This window comes from Eschrichtius robustus, chromosome 9 (genome assembly GCF_028021215.1).
Source record: "Eschrichtius robustus isolate mEscRob2 chromosome 9, mEscRob2.pri, whole genome shotgun sequence".
NCBI classification, from domain to species: domain Eukaryota; kingdom Metazoa; phylum Chordata; class Mammalia; order Artiodactyla; family Eschrichtiidae; genus Eschrichtius; species Eschrichtius robustus.
The window spans coordinates 44381634-44403744 of NC_090832.1; the positions used below are offsets into that span (position 1 = coordinate 44381634).

Here is a 22111-nt window from a genome sequence, read left to right on the forward strand (position 1 = left end):
CTCTCAAGACACCCTTTATAATTAGTTATGATTATGTGCTCAAGATAGGTTTTTCTGCTACACTGTAAAGGATCAAATCTATCCATTCTGACTTCATTATTTTGCCCCCTCATACCTGTATCACCACATATCTACTGATTAACATTTCAACCATGGGTTAAAAAAACAGAACTTTATTGTGAATTTTTAAGAAAACAAATACATCTCAGCCTCAGTTTCCTTAGCTGTAAATTGGCAATATTATCACCTATTTTCCCTACCTCACCGTTCTTCATGTTCAAATGACCTGAAGTATATGAAGGTTTGCACTGAAAGTCTCACACCCTGAGCAAACTGTGATGGCTGGTCACTCTAAGTACAAAATAGTTTTTTAAAATTTCAACTTTGTTAAACAAATATTTTATCATAATTTTAAAAAAGTATTTAGAGTATTTTTGAGCCTTTAGAAAGCCCTTAACTGTGCTCATTTATATAATCATCACAGTAATGATACTCTATTATTGCTTCCCGTAGCCTTAGAAAAATAGGTTGTATAGCCTAACCAAAATATTTTAGTTTTACTTGATTAACAAAACCTACACCTGAGTTTTGATTGTGCTCTTCTAAGGGGGAAGCAGTAGACTTGCGAGAGATTTTTCTTTTATTCGATAAAGTGAGGCTTGCCATACGCATGCTGTACCAGCTAATGGACCGCTGGTACCACCAGCCTCTTCAAAGTGGTAGAAAGAACACCTGAGAGAAAATGACTTAAATTCCCTATTGACATAAACTTCAGTCAACTGAAGTGTATTTCTAAGTCAATATTTTTGCACTTTCACAACTGTTTATCTAATAAAGAGCTATTATTTCATCGATAAAAAGAGCAATCTGGAGGATTTTATTATGTAATTAGCCATTAACTGTATTAAAAGCACTGGTGGAAAGAAATTGGTCACTTCAGAGGGTTGGGGGCTTTATATTATTTCTTCATATGCCTGCATCATTTCACCAAACTAATGGAGTTACAATTTACCTCAGGTCCAAATTTACCACACAACACATTGTCATGTGCCCTCAGCTCTGTGGCACCTCCTTTAATGATTAGTTAACTTGAGGATAATGAAGGTCTTATCATGTGCCTAATTAGCCATGCAGTCCCTAATGGTAGTTTAACTCATTTAGATAAAGTCAGTTTGCTGATCTGTTCTTTGGTTGGGAGTGAGAAGGAGGAGGGGAGTCTAGGGAGAAAGTGTGTGCTGTGCATGTGGCGGACCCTTTCTCCTTAGCTCCCACCTCTGCCACCCCTATCCCCACCCCCAGTGCAGAAGAGATCAGCAAACTGACTAATACACACACACACACACACACACACACACACACACACACACACACAGACACAGTGAAACAATCAAGCATAACATTTGGGTTTCTTGATAACTATCAAACGTTTTGTCTAGATAGGTATATTCCAAATACTAATTCTTTCCATATCCTCAGCTGTAGGCTTTTCATTTATATTTAAATAAAAATTTCTTGGATCAATAGTGGTCTTTTTTTTTTTTATAATCTTTTCAGTATCTGATATTAGGTAAGGGTAATTGAAAAATTACCCCTCCTAGGTTAATTGCAGGTGGTTCAGTAGGTCCATGTAAAGAATCATTAGTTGCCCCAAATCTAACTTAGCTCTGTCTAAAGTCCTCAGCCATTCAAGGGACTCAATAAATAATATTTATTTCTATATTTGCCAATAAGGATGAATAACTCCTATTGTTAAACTTGTAATACATAACAGATGTAAAATAGAAATGAAACTAATTCTTACCTCATTCTTCAGCTTGCTTCCAGAAAACCTTAAAAATCAGAACATTTTTCATTAGTTAAAAAATACATATACAGTTATATCTATCAAGGAAATGCAGAGGACCTACAAAAGTTGTAACTTTATATCACGATCAGTGAAATAAATCTGGAGAAATCTGTTTGATTTTCAAAGGGACCCAAGCATCTTTCTCAACTTACTAACAAAATAAGTCTATTACGGGAAAGTTAAATAAAGGATATTTAGGGAAGTCAGGTAAGATCTGAGGCAATCAAAGCACACTTGATATTAAATATTTGTGTGTTCTGGCCTGTATTTTCACTTCACAGTGAGTAGTGGTTAGTAAGCTGCCGTTATGTTCTTTGTAATATCTGAGCTCATCTTAGTATGACTCGGGTGACTAAAATTATTTTTTTTTCCACAAGATACCTTACTTTTAAAGTTAATTCATTCTTTTGAGAGCAGTTCTTGGGAAATCGTGCAATAAAGCAATCTCAGATGCAGATTTAATCATTTGGAACTCCAGTATTTTAAAAAATAATAATTGCATATTATCACTGGTTTCATTAGATGCCACCTTACTTGTCAATAACCTCCTCCTGATAGTTGATGACAGATTAGAGCAATATGTTCTTTATATTCATTTGTGTTTTTTCTTTCACAGAGACTCAGTAGCTTAGGTCAGTAGCTTTATCTTACTAAGGTAAGCTGGTATATCAAAGTATATGTGAATCGAGATGATTATAATAAACTTTTCATCTTTGTAAGATACTGGCCAAGCACATAGATCCTTAAAACAGGTTACCTCTTAGGAAAAAAAATTACATTTTCTGCCTTTATTTTGTTGAATCTACCTTGAAAACAGACTCAGCCTTATAAGTAAATACTAATTTAAAAGCAATTCTGCTTCCCTGATTTCTCTTTTACATCTCTCTGGGATCCCTGGTTCACCATTAATTTCTTATTAATGATTGCAAAGTATATTAATTGCCCAGTCATTGTAAATGTCCATACAAAGTTAAAATTAAGGTTTGATGCTTAAAGGAAAACATCTCAATAAGCAAAATTAGTAAGCCATTTTATTCAATAAATATTATACATATTTAAAGACATACAGAACTTATCTTGAAGATAGTGGAACTCTACCTTGTCAGGCCTTTTCCAGAATAAACGGAGTGGTAATATGCACTGCTCTCTTTTATGCCAATCCCGTAATAATGATACCTAGAGCAAGAACAGGAACCAGCTCTGCGTTAATGTAGTTTTTTGAAGGGGAAAAAGAGACTAAAGTAGAATTGAAGTAAACCGCAAGTAAGAACTGCAACCTCTTGGTCTGCATCTTCCTTTCCTGATTTTTTCCTGATTAAGTAACATCTTAATGTGTTTAATCCTTCTTTAATGGTAACTAATTCTACTTATGGTCATATTTCTGGCTCTAAGCTTGAAAAAGACAGGAGAATTACCTACTGCTAATCCCCCTCAAATCTCTAAAAAATTAGGTTTCAAAAACCAAAACCAAAAAAAAATTATAATTGCAGGCATTTAACTGCAGGCACTTAAATTTGTAAATGTAGACATTGGCTCTAAGTATATCAAGCGTGTCTATCTGCAGACTGCTTGGTTCAATTTGAATGTGGTCAACTGAGGAAGGAAATGGTGGGTTTTCTTTGTAGTACATCTATTGAATGGAGAAAAGAGTATGACATTATGTGTGGGAAAGATGTTGATGTCATGCATAAGAATATGTACGAAGAATCTGACCCGTTGAAAGTTATTTTCCTCATGAGGAATGAGAAGCCCAAGTCACTGTCATTTTCACTTCAAACTTCTGTGCAACAATGGGGAAAAAAACATCTCTGTGATGAATCAATGGAAATATGAAACATGGACTGCAACAGTGTTATGAATAATTTGCTATAAATGTATCTATGGATCCTGAGCCACAGGCAAATGTAGCATCTCTCAAGTTGTACCTCATTCTCCTAAACTGCACACCCCAGACTTACTCCACGCCCAAGTACAAATGCTACACATGTGACACAACCGCTAGTCAAAGACTGGGTATTTAGTGAGGGTGACCAAAGCCTGCTAATTTCTGCCTTTACTCTTCTTTCCCCTCTCTGCCCACCACACAGCACCATTACCTATTTGGTTATTTACCATTTCAATCTGCGTTCATCTAAGATCAGGGAAGGAATGAAATAAAAGAATAAGGGGGTTTCCAGTAGACTTCAGTGTAACCATATTTAAAACTTCATTTCTTAGCATCACCATCTGAGTTTAAAGCGAACAGGACAATGAAGGATCTACGCTTCAAGGCCCCTCTGCTGACCTCAGTAATAAAGGAGGGACTTGTCAGAGCAACTCTACCCCTAAACGTTTTCAAGGCTCAGGACGAGAGTACAAATGGAGGCCCACATACCTTACGTCTAATTACTTAAAATATATAAATCAAGCGAACACATTGCGAAATAAAATGTCCCTGGCCTCCTATCTTGACAATGTACCTCCATAATGATCTAGTAGGTAATTCTGAGCTTAGAATGCCTAGACTCCTGGAGTTCCATGAGGAAACATGGTGGTGGGAGAAGAGCCACCCCAGCTCCCTTATCTCCCCAGCCTCTGCTCCTTTGTTCACTGTGAGGAGCCTCTTGAGAACACTCCAGCCTCCATGTCCAAGACGCACTCTCACACACACCCCAGACAGCTGCCCGCTGGGGGAGGCACCCATCTGCTCTATGTCTCCTGAGGATGGATGAGGGAAGAGGCCCACTTAGGCCCAGGAGGCAGGCCTGAGACTGTTTGGAATTCTTGGGCCCCACGGACCTGAAATGTGAGCTTGAAGGGGGATGCAGTCTCGGGGGACACAATCACTCAGGCTATGGACTCCTGGTCTCCTGGGAAGGAGATCAGCTGGAGGAGGGGAGGAACAGAACCCTCTATAAGCATGAGTCCCAGAGATGGCTTCTCTCCCGTTAGGTTCTAAGGGCAGAGAAGTTGCCTCTAATGACCCTGGGCCATTTGAGATGGAGAAGAAAGAGTTTTTAAATATGAAAAAATTACACATATTATAATAAGAAATGTTTCAGAAAGGGCTGTTATGTTTGAGAAACAGTAATGGAGGGTGATCACGGTAGTGAAGGTATTTTATGAGTGTGGCTGACTGGGAAGGAATTTTCAAATCCTCAGTTTTGGTAGAAGGACAATAGCAGTCTGTTAACCTGAACAGAAGAAACTTCATTTTTACAGTAAGAAAATACTCCTCCGGTAGATAAGGGAAAAGAACCTCTACAGTATATTGGAAGAAAGGGAGAAATGAAGGAAATATGAAACTTAAGCAAAGGACATTACAAAAAGCAGCTATAGTAATAGAAATTGATAAGGTAAATACCTAAAACCATAACAAATGAACAGATTTAGATGATATTCAGCCAAGCATATTAGGATTAGTGAGTGAACATGAGTCTGAAATAAGTATAACTATTTTTCTTTATTAGATTTTAGAACTAAGATACCAAAGAAAATGTCTTTGTATTAGAAGAAATAAAGCAAGAGATGCTTGAGAACAAGAGAATCTATTACAATGGAAATATATTGCAATTTCATGGTCTTTTGCAAAGCTTGCTGTTTGTTCTATAGATGCTACAGTTTAAATAACTTCATTCTAGCCACTTGCTAAAGCAATACATGTTAAGCATTGCTTTAAAAGTTGATAAATCTTCTTTTACTATAACTTTGATCTTCTTGTTTCTCATCTATAATCCTTGTCTCAACATGTAAATAATATTATACCATGGTAAAGTGGTTTGCCATGCAGATTGAGAAGAAACTACATTGCCTTCACGGGTGGTAGACAAAAATCACAAGACAAATCACAAGGATAGCCATGAGTTCAACAAATATTAGATGGCACACTAATCCTGACCACTGTGAGAGCTGTCAATACAATGATTAAAAACCGACATGGATAACTGAGTCAGGAACATATATGCTTCTGAATTCCACCCTAGAGTCCATGGTTTCCTGAGCCAGACCGCCTGCCAGTCACAGAACAGTGACCGCAATGAGCAGCCCTGAGGCAAAGTTTACTTCCATTTTTAAAAAATCACTTGATGAACACTTTTTGTAAAAATGGCAACATCCTTTAGGACCCAAAAAATGCTGAGTAACATGGATTTGTAATTCTTTTCTTACTTAGGATTTTTAAGGAAAGGATATTTTTATTACACAATTCATTTGTTCCTTATTTTTATAAAACAACTGTATTATTTTGCTTCCTCCTTTCTAATCATTAGGTCAGAATATCTTTAAAAATAGAAGTACTTAATACCTCCACTTACATTTAGAGTCAAGATTTTACATCTAAAAAAAAAATCTTTTAAGTAATGTATTTTATTCGTAGGTCAAATGTAAATGACACCATCAATCAGACACACATTGACACCCAAGGAAGGTAACTTGGTCAGCTACATTCCACTCTACAAATGAGAAGCAGCATGTCCTTTTCTCATTAGCAATGCCTCATAATTTAGACATGTTGATTTAGCTGAGCATGTTATATCAATACAATCTTATAATTACGCTGGCCCACAGGGAACGAGTGAAAAAGTGAACTCTTTCCTTCAAACATGTATTTAATGCTTATTGTGTGCTACGTGCTGAGGATTCAAAAAGAGACAGATGAGGGTTTCTGCCCTGGAGGAGTTGATAGTCTTGTGGGGGAAAAAAGCATGCAAAGAAAGAACTGCAATACAAAATTAATATGTGCTAAAATTGAAGCAGGTGATAGTAGGTACTAATATAAATAGTTACCATTTATTGAGCAACTATTACATGTAAAAAACTTTATGTATACTTCATCTCAAATTTCCACAGCAGCCTGCAAGTGAAGTAATATCTCCATTTCAAAGCAAAGTTCAAAAAAGTTTATGTGATTTGTTTGGAAAAAACATGTGAAAAGTTATGGGTTTGAAGACGAAATTCAAACCCAAAGCTCCACAGAGCACTCTTTGTTTCAATAGACTATACTCAAGATGCAAAATATGTATGTGTATATAATTTTGTATCTCAGTTTTATTTATAATTAGAAATTCTTAAATGAAATATAGTTTGAATATGCTTGCACTCAACATATACACTCTCTCTTCAACTTCAGCATGAATCTTTAAGAATTGATAACTAACTTGAATCATTAAGAACTATACCATTGATCTGAATGTTTCATACTTGAAATTCCATATATAAACAAAGACTCCCTCTAGAATATAAGCTCCCTATGAGAGGAACTCAACAAACATTTGTTGAATAAATAAATTCATAATATGAAAAAAGTTAAAAATAACAATGTGTCATAAAGAAAATTTTATAAGCAGGAATTTTTAATAAAGGGCATGCATATAGTGTCATATACTTAAACATAGCACAATTTAAAATCTGGTAGAGATTAAAAAGCCTCTTGTCTAATGTGATGTAAGGAAATCTACTAATTCCTTTAACTCTACCACTAGTACTGTATAAACTTATTTATTTCTATCAGAGTTACTTGCCCTCCATAAATAACACGTGCTTTCCTCACTTTGTGCCTTTACTTTGTTGAGCTCTTCATTGGGAATGCCCTTCTTCCTGCATGTCCCCATTTCTTATCCGTGCCTCAAGGCATAGCTTCAACACATGAAGCTTTGCCTGGTCTCTTAGGCAAAATTAATTTCTCTGTCCTTTGAACTCCTCTCTTGGTCAGTTATCCCATGGAGCTTTGCATCTCGTACTAACGGTATATGTATACACGGCTTACCTCCCCTACTAACCTATAAGATTTGGAGGAAGGGAATTTCATTTTCCCCTTCATTGTGTTCCCCCTTAGAAATTACTGTAAAGAGAAATCCTCATTTATTGGACCAGTCAATGTGTTCTGCTAGAAATCTGGAAACTGATAAAACACAAATTCTCTTAAAGCCAATAGTTTTCAATAACTGCTTCCTAGGACTGTGCCTTTCCAGGTTACTGGTAAAATATTGGCATTGAACAAAAGTTGTATCCCTAAACAATGTACATAAAGGACATGCAATCAGCGTATTTAGGTGGAAAGACTAGAAATTGCTACAAATACAAATCTCAATATTTTGCAATGACCATTGTAATGCTTTAGCACATTTCATATCCAGTTTCTTCTGGAGCCAATAAAATAATCTTCCCCTTTAATCTTCCTTTTAGTCTAACTAGGAACATGTTATCATCTGAGTGATGATTTAGTGTCTTTGAGAAGAGATAATAAACGAGCAGCTCTCTGTCTTCCTAACAGCTGAAGATAAACCTCATAAAACCGGGGAGAGTAATTTCATACAAAGTATACATGGATTTTTCATCTCACTTGCAACATTTTATATCACTATTTTGTTGTTAATATATTACCCTAAAATAAATCTTGCTAGGAAATATTTGCCAGAAATGTTCTAGCATAACAAGAATATATGCAGGTAAATGTTGAATAAAAAGTGAGGTTTGCCTCACTGTGGGCTAACTAGTTTTTAAAATTTATATACCAATAGCCAATGCCTATCCTGTAGGTTACTCGGAATATAGATTCCCAAACATTTCACAGTTCTTTCTCCCTATATGATTTTTATTTTAAAAGAAATATGATAACTGCTTAAAAATCCTAGATATGATTAGCTAATTTCTCTAAGAAAATGTTTGCATAATACAAGTAGTCTTTGTGATTATCTAACAAAATTGTCTTCATTCATTAGCATCAACTGTCCTTAGCCTTGTATCAAGTGACAGATATCATTTACATTTTAGGAATAAAGAAGAATAATTAATTAATTTTTATGCCCACATTTTAAAGTGAATGTGTTATATTTTAATAGGACAAATGAAATTATTGCTCCTCTTTTTAGTACTAAAGTATTTACCTTGTGTCTAATACTTTTCTTCATTTGCTGATCAATTTATACCTGCACCTGTATTTCTTCTTTTCCATTTTGTCATTATATAGAATTCCTGAAACATATGTTCCCACTGAGCTAGTAGCCCTGATGTTAGTTTACATTACCCAAATGATAACTGATAAGGAAATGATGGGATTAAGTTGTTCAGGGACTTGCAATAACTTACTATGATAAGAGCAGCTGCCATATCAGTTTTATTAACCCACTAAATCACTACTAATAAATAAGATAATAGCTTTTATCCGTCATGTCTGAAAACCAAGATTTGACTGATCAAAGTCTACAAGAAATTAAAATGTAACTTCAAATCAAACAGTTTACTGTGTGCATGAAATCTCATGAAATCTAATTGGTGGGCTCAACTGTGTTCTCCCTTACACTGCTGAGCCATTTTGAGCAAGGGTGGGACACGGCCTCTTTTGCTAATCATTGTATCTTTAGGGCCTAGTCAGCACCAGGACAGACGTAAAATGTTTACTAAATAAATGAATATTAATAGTGAAATTTTTTTGACAGCATGTACCCTATCTTACTATTGTTTGCACCTCAAAAACTCTTTGGCACCATGCTTTGTCATCAATATAAATATGAATGGATTGATTATCCTTGCTATAATAGATTCATAACATAAAATAGGCAAGAATTACTTTTCATTAGATACTCTTTGTACCTATAGAATTTTGATTCATTTTTATTTATTCAAAATCTAAATTTAAAAATTTTGGGACTTCCCTGGTGGCCCAGTGGTTAAGAATCTGCCTGCCAATGCAGGGGACACGGGTTCGAGCCCTGATCCAGAAAGATCCCACGTGCCGCAGAGCAACTAAGCCCGTGCGCCACAACTACAGAGCCTGTGCTCTACTGCCCATGAGCCACAACTACTGAGCCCGGGTGCCACAACTACTGAAGCCCACGCACCTAGAGCCCTTGCTCCGCAACAAAGAAAAGCCACAGCAATGAGAAGCCCAAGCACTGCAATGGCCCCCGCAATGCAACTAGAGAAAGCCCGCGCGCAGCAACGAAGACCCAACACAGCCAAAAATAAAAAAATAAATAAATAAATTTATTAAAAAAAAAATTTTGCACAGGAAAAATATCAGGGTATATTATTAGCATTGGTGGTAAATCAAAGAGAAGAAAAGAAAAACACAAAAGCAAAGTCAGTTTTTATCTTGATTTTGAGAACATGCAGAATCTGCCATTGGGATTGTTGGTTTTCTTGGCAGGGAGGGGATGGTAAGAGAAAATGAAGGGATGGAGTGCAGAGCTTATTATTTATTTATAAATTAATTAATACCAAATTTATTCATATATTAGAAATAATTCAACAGATATTTAGTGATAGTATGTTTTGGGCACTACAACAATACAAAGTTTTACAAAATTACTAGTAAAATTGGGAGAAATTATAAATTCCTGTTTCTCCAAAATATGCTTACTTCTTCATTTATATTTCTATATCATCAATTGTTCATATTTCCATATACATAAAAATGTTTTTCATCAAATGTAAATTTTTGAAATATTAAACATCCAATAGAAATGATGATTGTGAAGATAACAGACCAACACAGAGAACATTTTGGACAAAAATTAAAAGCAGAAAGCAAAATTGTGTTTGTGCTACAAATTTGCTTTTATAGAAAACAAAAATATCTCTAAACAAATATAAAATAATTTAAAATGCCTTATGATTGATGCTTGAGAAATGTTGTTAGCTCTTTGAAGAAGAATCTAATATACTAATTAACATTTAAAACCGTTAGATCAGAAAAAATAAATAAGGAACCTCCATACTGTTCTCCATAGTAGCTGTATCAATTTACATTCCCACCAACAGTGCAAGAGGGTTCCCTTTTCTCCACACCCTCTCCAGTGTTTATTATTTGTAGATTTTTTGATGATGGCCATTCTGACTGGTGTGAGATGATATCTCATTGTAGTTTTGATTTGCATTTCTCTAATGATTAGTGATGTTGAGCATTCTTTCATGTGTTTGCTGGCAATCTGTATATCTTCTTTGGAGAAATGTCTGTTTAGGTCTTCTGCCCATTTTTGGATTGGGTTGTTTGTTTTTTTGATATTGAGCTGCATGTGTTGCTTGTATGTTTTGGAGATTAATGGAACGAAACGGAGTTATTTGTAGTGAGGTGGATGGACCTAGAGACTGTCATACAGAGTGAAGTAAGTCAGAAAGAGAAAAACAAATACTGTATGCTAACACATATATATGGAATCTAAAAAAAAAAAAGAAAAAAGAAAATGGTCAGAAGAACCTAGGGGCAAGATGGGAATAAAGATGCAGACCTACTAGAGAATGGACTTGATAGGGGGAGGGGGAAGGGTAAGCTGGGACAAAGTGAGAGGGTGGAATGGACATATATACACTACCAAACATAAAATAGATAGCTAGTGGGAAGAAGCCGCATAGCACAGGGAGATCAGCTTGGTGCTTTGTGACCACCTGGAGGGTGGGATAGGGAGGGTGGGAGGGAGGGAGATGCCAGAGGGAGGAGATATAGGGACATATGTATATGTATAACTGATTCACTTTGTTATAAAGCAGAAACTGACACACCATTGTAAAGCAATTATACTCTAATAAAGATGTTTAAAAAAAAAGAAAAAATAAATAAAATTTATACCTCAAAAACTCAAAATTTAAAAACTCAAAAATTAAACAATATTTTGTTGATATGACTGATATAGGAAAGAAGACGCTTTATCAGTTGACAAAGCACAAACTTTAGAGCCAGATAAACCTTGATCTAAATGCCAACATTGTTATTTTATAGTATCTGTGTGGCCTTGAGCAAGTCAGTGATCTTTGAACTGCAGTTTCCTCCTTTGCAAAACACAGTAATTCCAATCTTGTATTGTCATTGTGAGGATTAGAGAGTGTGCGTGTGTGTGTGCTGCTCAGTAAATAATAACTTTTAATTGCATTGCTGATTTTTGGATGCACTGTGAATATCATATTATTAATTTTATATTATTATTATTATTAATAATAATTTCATTACTATTAAGGATAGTGAGGTTGAAAGCATATTCATGTCTCCATTCATTCCTATACTTTTTCATTTAGGTCTCACACTACACCTGTAGATAATGGCATATCCAACTTATTGATGAAAAGCTGAACTGCTCATCTAGTTGTATATGGGAATATGGGATTAAAGCTCAGATTTGTCCAATTTTAAACCTCATGCTCCTAACCACTAGGCAACTCTGCCTTTTGATATATTATCTTCCAAGATAAAAAAATCTAAGGGTATTTCTTGGAAATAAATAAAGTCAGAAAAAGTATCTTGCTAAGAATAATTACATCAGAATATTACCAATGATAAGATACACAAACTCTACATCTTGCCATATCTTTCAAAATACCTAGTTTACATGTAGAAAAAAATTTTCCCCATGATATGAAAATACCAAAAATATAATATGCAAGTTATAAAAAGCAAATGGCACATCAGGTAAGTGGGAAAAAATTCAAATTGTTAATGCTATGCTCTTGGGCATCTGTTCTCAGATATCAAACAAATTGCCTGAAGTCACTACATACTGTTACAACATAAACCTACACACTGGAGCCTCATTGTGTCACAATGGACAAGGTTAATGATTCATCCCTAATCCTAAAGGCTCCTTCTAGGATTAATTGACTTTCTCTGCAGCCTGCCTGCCTGTCCTCTTGTAGATCCTGTGAAGAGGATTTCTCTGCATTGCTTTGCCTCTTTTTCCACTATCTATCTATCTCAAACACTATCTAATCTTTACCTACCCAAATCAGTAGGAATCAGTTCAGTAGAAATTAGGCAGTTAAACTGATTCGACTTTGAAAAAAAGCTGACTTGGTTAGAAGGAATGAGCCCATTTTGTCTTTTTCAATCTGGCATTTCATTTCTCAGGCCACAATACTATTAACATTAATAGGAATCAATTAAATAGATATAAATTGATAATCTATTATGTAGCAGACCACAGAAATAGTATGAAAATGGGTGAGACAAAGTCTCTGTCCTCAAAATACCACCTTTTGAGGGGAGGAGATAAGTTAATTTCGCATTAGGGTAGATAAGTTAATTTCACATTAGGGTAGGTATCAAAAACTGCTAGGAGGGTGCAAAGAAAAGCCTACAAAACATCAAGAGGCTAAGAAAAGATTCAAAAGAAGAGGATGTTCAGGAGACATTTCTTTTAAATGGATAGGATTTCAACACACCTCTAGGGGAAAGGGCATTTTTCGTGGAGGAAGACAGCATGAACAAAACAGTGGTGGTTGAGAGGGAAGCAAAGGGGACTGGGAAATAAATTGGTGAGAGCGTAGGCTGCAGGCTGAAAAGTGAGAAGTAGATGATAAGGTAAGAAAATGGTTTGGGACTAAATCATAATGGACCTTGAATGTCAAGGTGAGAAAAGTTTGTCATGAGCAGGTGAAAATGTCTGAGGATGACAGAGAAATGATTGAATCTGAACTTCAGAAGGTCAGTTTGGAAGAATGGTATTGAACGGACTAAAAAGACAGAGTCAAGGCCAGTTTTTGAAAGTGAGAATGGAGAGAGAGATTCAAGAGAATTCATAATAAAGTAGGATCTATTCTTTTGGCAAGTGACTGAGCCAAAAGACTGAGCTAGCCAATAGAATAGCCACAAGTTACATGTGGGAATTAAGCATCTGAAATGTGACTAGTCTGAATTGTGATGTGCTGTAGGTATAAAATACACACGGGATCTCAAAACACTTGGTAGGAAAGAAAGAATGTAAAATATCTCATTAATAATTTTAGGGGCTTCCCTGGTGGCGCAGTGGTTGAGAGTCTGCCTGCCAATGCAGGGGACACGGGTTCGAGCCCCGGTCTGGGGGGATCCCACATGCCGCGGAGCAACTAGGCCCGTGAGCCACAATTACTGAGCCTGCGTGTCTGGAGCCTGTGCTCCGCAACAAGAGAGGCCGCGATAATGAAAGGCCCGCGCACCGCGATGAGGAGTGGCCCCCACTTGCCACGACTAGCGAAAGCCCTCGCACAGAAACGAAGACCCAACACAACCATAAATAAATAAATAAAATAAAATAAAAAATCTGGCTTTGAAAAAAATAATAATAATAATAATTTTAATTTTTACTATATGGTTAAACGATCATGGTTTGGATACGTTGGATTAAATAAAACAGAGTAAAATCAGTTTCATCTGTTCCATCTTACTTTTTTAATGTGGCTAATAGAAATTTTTGATTTAAATATGTGGTCACATTATATTTTTTTGGACAATGCTGAACTGGATGTTAGAGCCGAAGGAGACACTGGACAAACTAGAAAATAAGTGGCAGAAGAGGGAAGAGGACTTGGCAGTGTTGCAACAGAGAAGCGGTAGGGGAAGTTTTATGCATTTATTTATTTTAAGAAGACATTATCAGCAGGTTCAAATGCTAGACAGGTGCCTAGGAAAATCAGTAACAGTAAAAACGAGCCATTGAGTTTTTGCCCAGGTAAAGAAATGGACAGGACAGAGGCATGTGATCAGTGGTAAGGCAAGTGAGCAGATAGCTACTCTCAAGAAATAGCAGAGAGAAGAAAAATAACAGAGCAATAACAAAGAGTATAGCAGGTTTGAGACGATTTCATTTTATCAACACAGAAGAGATCTGGATATGTTTGTAGACAGAAGGAAAGGAACAACTAAAAACACGACGGACAGAAGAAATAATGGATGAACATGAACCTGTAACTGGGGGTTCTACAGAGGTTGCCACAAGAGATAAGTAAAGCTAAAGTTATCAAGAGAGAGAATACATGACTGCTTATTTTATATTTATATTTCCATTGAGTCATATGGGCATGTCATTTGTCTTGAAGGGAAAAGAGGGGAATATAAAGAAATTATTATCTGGGAAAGAAAATCAGAGGAAGAACCTGGACCATGTTCAACCCCTGGCTTTGGCCTTGCTCTTTGGAAGTGTTGTGGACTCCATTTGGTCACTTATGTAGCCATATGTATTTCCCTTTCATGACACTGGTACCTTCAGTCGTGGCTTTAAGATTATAAAAATGATTCATTTAGATTATTTCATCAGAAAAAATAATATATTATGATTTTTCTGTGTAAATTTTGCTTTTTAAACATTATTCTAAAATCCACTTATTTTTCTTTTTAGGTCTTAGTGTTGGTAAAAGTCTGCTTTATCAAGAAGAGAATACCTAGTTCTATTCACTGATAAAGACAATACTTGTTTCACATTGCATTAGTCCTCATATACAATGCATCATATGTACAGATCTGAAATGTGCTCATCCATGTGTCTTACTTTGAATGGCCTCTTGTTCCAAGCCGCCGAGTCGTCAACAGGGGAAATTTTTGACGAATTGTCTAAAAAGAAAGTCAATTACTTTAGTTTTTAGAAAGTGCGTGGTTCTGTTGCAAGCCTCTCATATTCAATTAATTCTAGAAAGCAAAGGTTGAACTTTGAGTAAATATTTAGTCTGGAAAAAATAATATCATACACATATTGATACATAATGACACATCAGCAAAGGGAGGGAGGTGCTTTTTTGATGACATTGTTCTACTGCCCTTTTCTCAATGTCCAAAGCAGATCATACCAATATCTGCTCTTGCTTGATGTTACTGCCAAAGCAATTATTACATCATGTATGTGCTTTGTGGGAAGATTTGGGTTTCTTTATAGTAATTCTTTGAAGAGATTTACCCACAATTAAGTATCTATCTCCAACCCTGAAAGGACATGGAAATTTTCTTTGCCTTACCAGATCTTCACAGCCGTGTTTGAAACTTTTTCTTTTCTACGTTCCTTTCTCTAAATTGGCTAAAAGTTAGCATTTGATTAAAGAACAAAAATCTCTTCTACATAAAACAGGGTTTTTAACCTGAATCTTAGGAGATCCATACATGATCTTCTAAAGGCTCCATGGCAAACTCTGTGTATTAATATGTGTTAATTTCTTGGGGACTGGTTCTGTAGCTTTTATCAGATTCTCAAGGTGTTTCATGGCTCCCCAAACAGTTAAGAATGACTGCCATAAGGGGGACTAATAAAATATTAAAGCTAAAATGGATATTAGAAGTTGTCTTATGCAGCCTCCTCATTTTACAGAATGAGTGAACTGAGTTTTGAGGAAGTTTAGTGCTTTTCAGGTCTCGCAGCAAATTAGAGTCCAGGCTAGCACCTAAATCACTGGATTACCATGCCCTTATCACACTGTCTCCTGTAAACGATAGGTTTTCAAAATAAATTAGTAAATTATTTTAGTTAAAAAAAACCGGGAAGCCAGACCATAGTAATCATTATTTTCTAGACAACGAGTCCCTCTACAGGTTAGAATTTGGATTTCAGTTTATAAGAGATGCAATATTTGAGATCTAAGCTTCTTACAATTTTTCTGGGATATCCTTGGTTCTTAGATAATAGAGCAAGACAAGAATCTCAAAGAACAATGCTTTCCCAAGAGATTGATATTGTTTCCTGATTCTTAAAATGAGATCAGCATATGTAAGTACAGTAATGTCAGCTATATAGATTCCCATCCTAACCACACAGGTTGGGTAAAAAGGAATGTTTTTAAATGAGAGAAATTTAACCAATCCCATCATGACATCTTGGAGTTTGGAGTGTAAATATACTTAGAGCAAATGGAGAATTAGGAGAACTATTTATGAAATAGAATAAACACAGTCACCAATTACATTAACAAGATACTTGTCACCTCCACTTAATTCTGCTTCTCAATACAGGCCATACCATACTCTTTAATGTATCCATCTTTGAAAGGAAATATTATTGCTCAAATAGAGCTTCCTTTAAGGTCACATTAAATCTTCTAATAGCCAGGGTTCTAATATTCAAAGCATATAGTAATTCAAGGTAAAACAAATAGTAGGTAAAATCTAGGTTAAACATATAATAGTTCCAAATACAGCCAAGAGATTTCATTTATAAAACAGATTTCTTAATATTCTATAAGAAAATTTGAACAGATAAGTTTGTTTCCATACTGTCTGCCTGACATGACTTCAGTTGTAAGGTAGTATAGCCAATATATGTTATTTACCTTTCCAAAGGTGGCCGCGCAGGCTGGCTCCAGTTTCTCTTTCCGGCAGAAATCTAAATAGTGTGCATAAAGGATGCACCGTGGTAAGCAAACTCCTTCACATACAATGTAATTCTCTTCAAGCCTAAGAAAAAGGGCAAAGAATTAGGTCAAACCTTTTCTTTATTTCTTCTTTCCTTTTCCCTCTCATGTTGATTTAATGCTCCTTTTGAATACAGACTCTATACAAATGAGTTCTTGAGCAGACATGAGTAGACTTCTTTTATTCTGGATAATATTAAAAATATGATCACAAGGATTAAAGTTAGAGGAGCAAGAACCCCAATGAACACTTGCTAGTGCGGTTAAAATACCATGGCTAAGACAAAACCACTCCTGCCTGGTCCACATCCCAAAGAATAGGTCTTACTTCTGTGTAAGTTTTCCCTGTTCATCACGCTTTGCTCTGTGATAATCAAATATGAATAGTGAAATTGAAGGTGATGGTTTTTAAAAATAACATTCTCAACACTAAAGGGCTGCCAGGCTTCAGGTTGGCAAATGTCTATAATCTCTTACTTTCATTCACAAACTAGTTCCAAACACTGAATAGTTAGGGAAGCATGGTGATACATTTATTTGCAAAATACATAAGAGTAAATTAACTTCACTTAAGTTCGAAATGGTACTGATCTATTTCTATCTCTACACTTTTTACTGTAATCAGTACTTACAATTACCTAAAAGATCCTGTACACTCGAAACATACTGTTATTCTCTATAGATGGCCCCAAACATGACATATAAATTCCGCTCCATATTATAAACATAATTATATAAACTTTGAAAATTTAGAAGTAATTCCATTTAATTTGGATGCCTGCAATTGCAATTACACACAATTTATATAAATGTAATAACATATTTAAGTGTTATAAATATCTGAACAGCAATCAGGAAATCAGAACTTGTAGATTCTACTCTCAATTTTTCTAACCTTTCAGTAGATGATATTGGCTAAAGTTTACTTATACTCTTTTTATGTATAGTAAAATCATAATTACTACTATACAAGAGCAATGCAATATAGAATATGTATTCAGATTAAAATTGAGTGAAACTCTTCTAAACTCTTTAGATTTCTGATTTAACACGTTCCCAAGGTGCATGAGATAAAAGCTACAGGACGTGTTTCCTAAGCAGGTAAAGCATCAGACATCCATTTTTCTATGACAAAGGAAAAAAAAGAATCAAAACCCAATAAAATTTGCATACATAAAACCAAACACCTAGTTGACAGTGAAAATTGAAGTTAGGCAGATTTTTCACATTAATTTTCAATTCTACTGTTTAACATCCCTGCTATAATCTATAACCTTAAGGAAAAAATTATCAGAAGGTAAATAACTCACCTAGGCTATTTTTTTTTAATTATGTAACACTTTTTTAAGAGAGAATATGGAGAATTCAAACAAAATGATAACATTTTATAGTTTCAAAAAATATGAAAACTACTGACAAATATTCAACTATTTAAAACTATATTTTAATGACACGCATATAATGCCCACTTTTTCACCTGGCTATTTTGATGGTGTAGGCATTATTTTTGTCTTCAAAATACTGAAAAATCCTAGACATAAGTATAATGTTAATTTGGGGTATGACGTTTTTTCTTTAATTGTAATGCATTTATATTTATAAAATAAAAACCCAAGTTTGTTTCCATTCATTCAAGTTGAACTGAATAATGCAAGTGATCATTCAAAAGACCTTCATAACATATCTGAAGTCAAAATCTTTTAGCTCCAATTATCCTAAAGAAAATAGTTGTGTCCTAAATATTTCAGATAATTAGCTCAACTATTTACTGCTCTAGTATATTCTTAACCAGTAAATGTGATATCAACTTCAATAGTTAAACCGTAATTTTAGAAAGATATTTAGTTTATATTTCAAATATTTGGAAGAGTTAAGGATATAATTACAAAAATTTACTACATGCAAATTGTAATTCAGTGTTTAAATAAAATAAGATGTACTAGTTTTTTTAAGATACTGTTTTTTCTATTGTATTTTCCTAAGATTTAGATCACACTTTACATATAAACAGATTATGTAACTTATCAGCAAATAGACATTTTTACTTATTTGCGTCTTATTTGGAATTTGGGAGGAAATTTATAGCTCTATTTCTTCACACTACATAGGGAAGATTAATGTTATGTTTTTACTTTAAATTTCTCTTCCTTTTAGAATATTATAAAATGTTCTGTATACGTAGAGAGCCTACTGATAAACTCTTGGTTTTAAAAGATTTTCCACAAAATCCAATTAGTGATATTTCACTGTAATAAATCATATGTGAAAGGTAGTTGAACATTTATTTAAGTTAATAGCGTCATCTTAACTGATTTTTCTATGTCTTCTAGTTCAAACACATTTCATCTTATGGCCAATACACAATTATGAATTTGCCCTCTACGGATAAAGGCACCGTTAAGATCCTTCCTCCTTTTAAGTTGTTTTTAAGAATCATGTTTTATAAACATAAAAATAACAAATATATAAGGACTGAATTGATTGCATGTTAAGCAAGTAAGTAAGACAAAATTCATTATTGCTTACATTCGAAGAAATTATAGTTTTAGTCAATAATGAACAGAGTGATGGTTTTTATTTGTATTGCAGATCATTTTTCACCAGTACCAGAGTATGCCTCTATACCAAATATTCAGTGAAAACAATTTTTGGATGAATTTCTAATCGGTCTTTTAAACTTCTCCAAGAAAATCTGAGGGAGAAGCAAATTGAGAAAAGCAAAGAATCTGAATATACTGACTTTAAAAATTCAACAGGTGCTTAAGGGTATCCTTGGGCGAGTCTTACCACTGCAGGGTGAGCTGAGTCTGCTTCTTTTTATCCTTCATAATCTGCGTGATGGTTTTCTTCTGAGAGAGGTGTGGATCGGTTGCTTTGGTTTTGCTGTCTTGATTGTCTGCTACCTCTTCTTCGGAGGAAAAGTTACCATTGCTTAAATGCATTTCTGATTGCAAGTTGAAAAGATGATAAATAAAATCAGAATATAAAATCAATTAATTAGCCTCTAAATGTATCTTGGCGTCAAACAGGGTGGCCTATGGGGCGTTCAGGGGAGAGCTATGCAAAATCCTTTCGACTTAATTTCTATTTAACAATCATTTTCTTAGGGGAAATATATGCGCGTTTGCGGTATGTTTCTTTTTATTATCGGATGCCCTGTAAAAAATACATCCGCGTCCCAATCACGTCCCGGGAGGGGGCAGAGCACTCACCGGCTTTAACTCCCACCGGCAGCTCCGGGTCGTCCCCTTTCTCCCCGCTGCCCAGCGCACCCCCGGGCTGCGCTTCAGCCGCCAGGTACACCCTTTCTTCGGGGAAAACGAGCAAACCCTTGCTCAGGAGCTGCACACAACACTCCTCCTGGACTTCGGGAGAAACCTGGGGAGAAGCCTGCACCTGCAGGAAGGCGTCTTCCAGCTCCGGGACCTTGGCCATCCTCCTGGCCACGGAGACTCGGGCACCCGCCGCTCGACCGGCTCCCAGCGGAGCCCCGAGGCCGGGGCGGGGCGGGGCGGGGCTGGGGACCCGGGGCCGCTGGGGCGGGGACGGAGGCTGCGGCTCGGGATCCCCCGGGCGTCGCGGAGAAGGAAGGCCGCGCACAGGTACAGCTCGGACCGCCCTGGGAACTGGGTGGGCCGAGGCGGGACTGCCTCTCTCCACCTGTCTGCCATCCTGGCAGATGCTCAGCTTGGAACTCACTTCCTCACCTGCGCTCGTCGAGCCTGAGCGATGGAGTCCCATTCCCCACATCTCCTTTCCCCTCTTTCCTCCTTTTCTCTCGTCTTGCCCTGGGACTGAGCACTCTTTCCACACCCAAAGCTCCCAGAAAGAACCAAGAAAGCGCCACTGTCATCTTCGGGGGAAAAGCGACTGTCCCCATCTCTACTCTAGGGAGAAAACAAGGATGCTTCCGCGGACAGCCTTGACTCTGCAGGCCCAGGCCAGGAGAGGAGGACCCCAGAGCACCGCTCAGTCTTTGCACAACATGTCCTCGGTTGATTTATTCCTGGAGTAATCCTAGGGGGTGGTGAGGGCCCGTCTCAGTGACTTGGGGCAGACGCCATCGCATCCCACGAGTGTCCAGAGGGCCCTGCTCCCGGGCGCAGAATGCCGGGCCTCTCTGCCCTCCAGGATCTGGCCCTGAGCTTGGAGGAAAGGATGCATTCACTCCCTACATGTTTTGTAATTTAAACCCGTCCCTGACGATTCCTCACCTCTTATACCTAGTAGTAGTGCAATGGACGTTTGTTGAAATGAAAAATGAAAGAAATCGCCATATTTCATTTCCAATCCAAAATGGCAAGAAAGTCATGTGGTGGAAAATATCTTGTTCTCTCTTTAAGAAGGAAAAGTCAATAGACTTGGGGTCTCTGTTGCCTGACTGCCACATAATCCTTCATTCCTTTCATCTTCTGTTCTTTTGACAGATAATGCCCTGTGCTTGCTATCTATATGCTTAGTGCTCTCCAGAAAGAGCAAGAATCCTGCTTTGGTTCACATCGCCTCACCACAACCTGCAACCTGTCACCCTCATTTGGAGCATTAGAAAGATAAATCACCCCTGAAGTTTAATTTAATATTAAACTATATTACATCAAAATATAACATAGGAAAAACAAAATGGGACCCAAGGTGATAGATGGCTGAAGGGTGGATTTGGGGGAGGAGTAATACAATCTAAGAGCATTAACTTGCCTAGGTGGCCAAGATTATGAGTGTATTTGACCCTTACCCATTTTTTTAGCACTACTTATGGGAAAGGCACCACCTCTCTGTCAAAGGTTTTCTCCTTAGCTGTACCTCCAGAAGCTGGGTCCAGGCTGGGGCCATCCACCCATCCAGGCACCCAAAGTTCTGAGGCTATACCACCACCTTTCCCCACAACCTTGCAAATCAATCTCCTCTACCCAGTCCCCCCACCCCCAAAGCCTCAGAGTTTTCTCAGTCCATGGGGCTTAGCTCTACAATACTAAACTTTAGAATCTTCCTTCTTTACAGAGACACCCTCAGACTCATTTTGTAAAGGAAGTCGTAGTGGTTAACTGTACACAACAGGACTCTGCCCACTTATATCACATAATCAGAAGAAAAACATTCAGGAAAATTACTGGGATTAAAAAAAATGTTTTTAATAGCGCTTGATATCCAGGTTGATTGTGTGTGTGTGTGTGTGTAAGTCATACAGACACTAAGTGAATATCTGGCACTTATCCA

At 36.6% G+C, this 22111-nt stretch overlaps 1 protein-coding gene across 1 annotated transcript in view; it reads right to left on the reverse strand.

Moving 5' to 3' along the window:
- Positions 1-20332, reverse strand: part of RFX6 (regulatory factor X6) — a 55338-nt gene extending 35006 nt beyond the window's left edge. The window contains exons 1-6 of the mRNA XM_068551427.1: positions 20110-20332; positions 19685-19841; positions 16817-16940; positions 15055-15116; positions 2945-3022; positions 1802-1829 (exon numbers count right to left, since the gene is read on the reverse strand). Coding sequence (XP_068407528.1) covers positions 1802-1829; positions 2945-3022; positions 15055-15116; positions 16817-16940; positions 19685-19841; positions 20110-20332 — 672 coding nt within the window. The remainder of the gene's footprint in view (positions 1-1801; positions 1830-2944; positions 3023-15054; positions 15117-16816; positions 16941-19684; positions 19842-20109) is intronic.
- Between the last annotated feature and the right edge of the window lie 1779 nt (positions 20333-22111).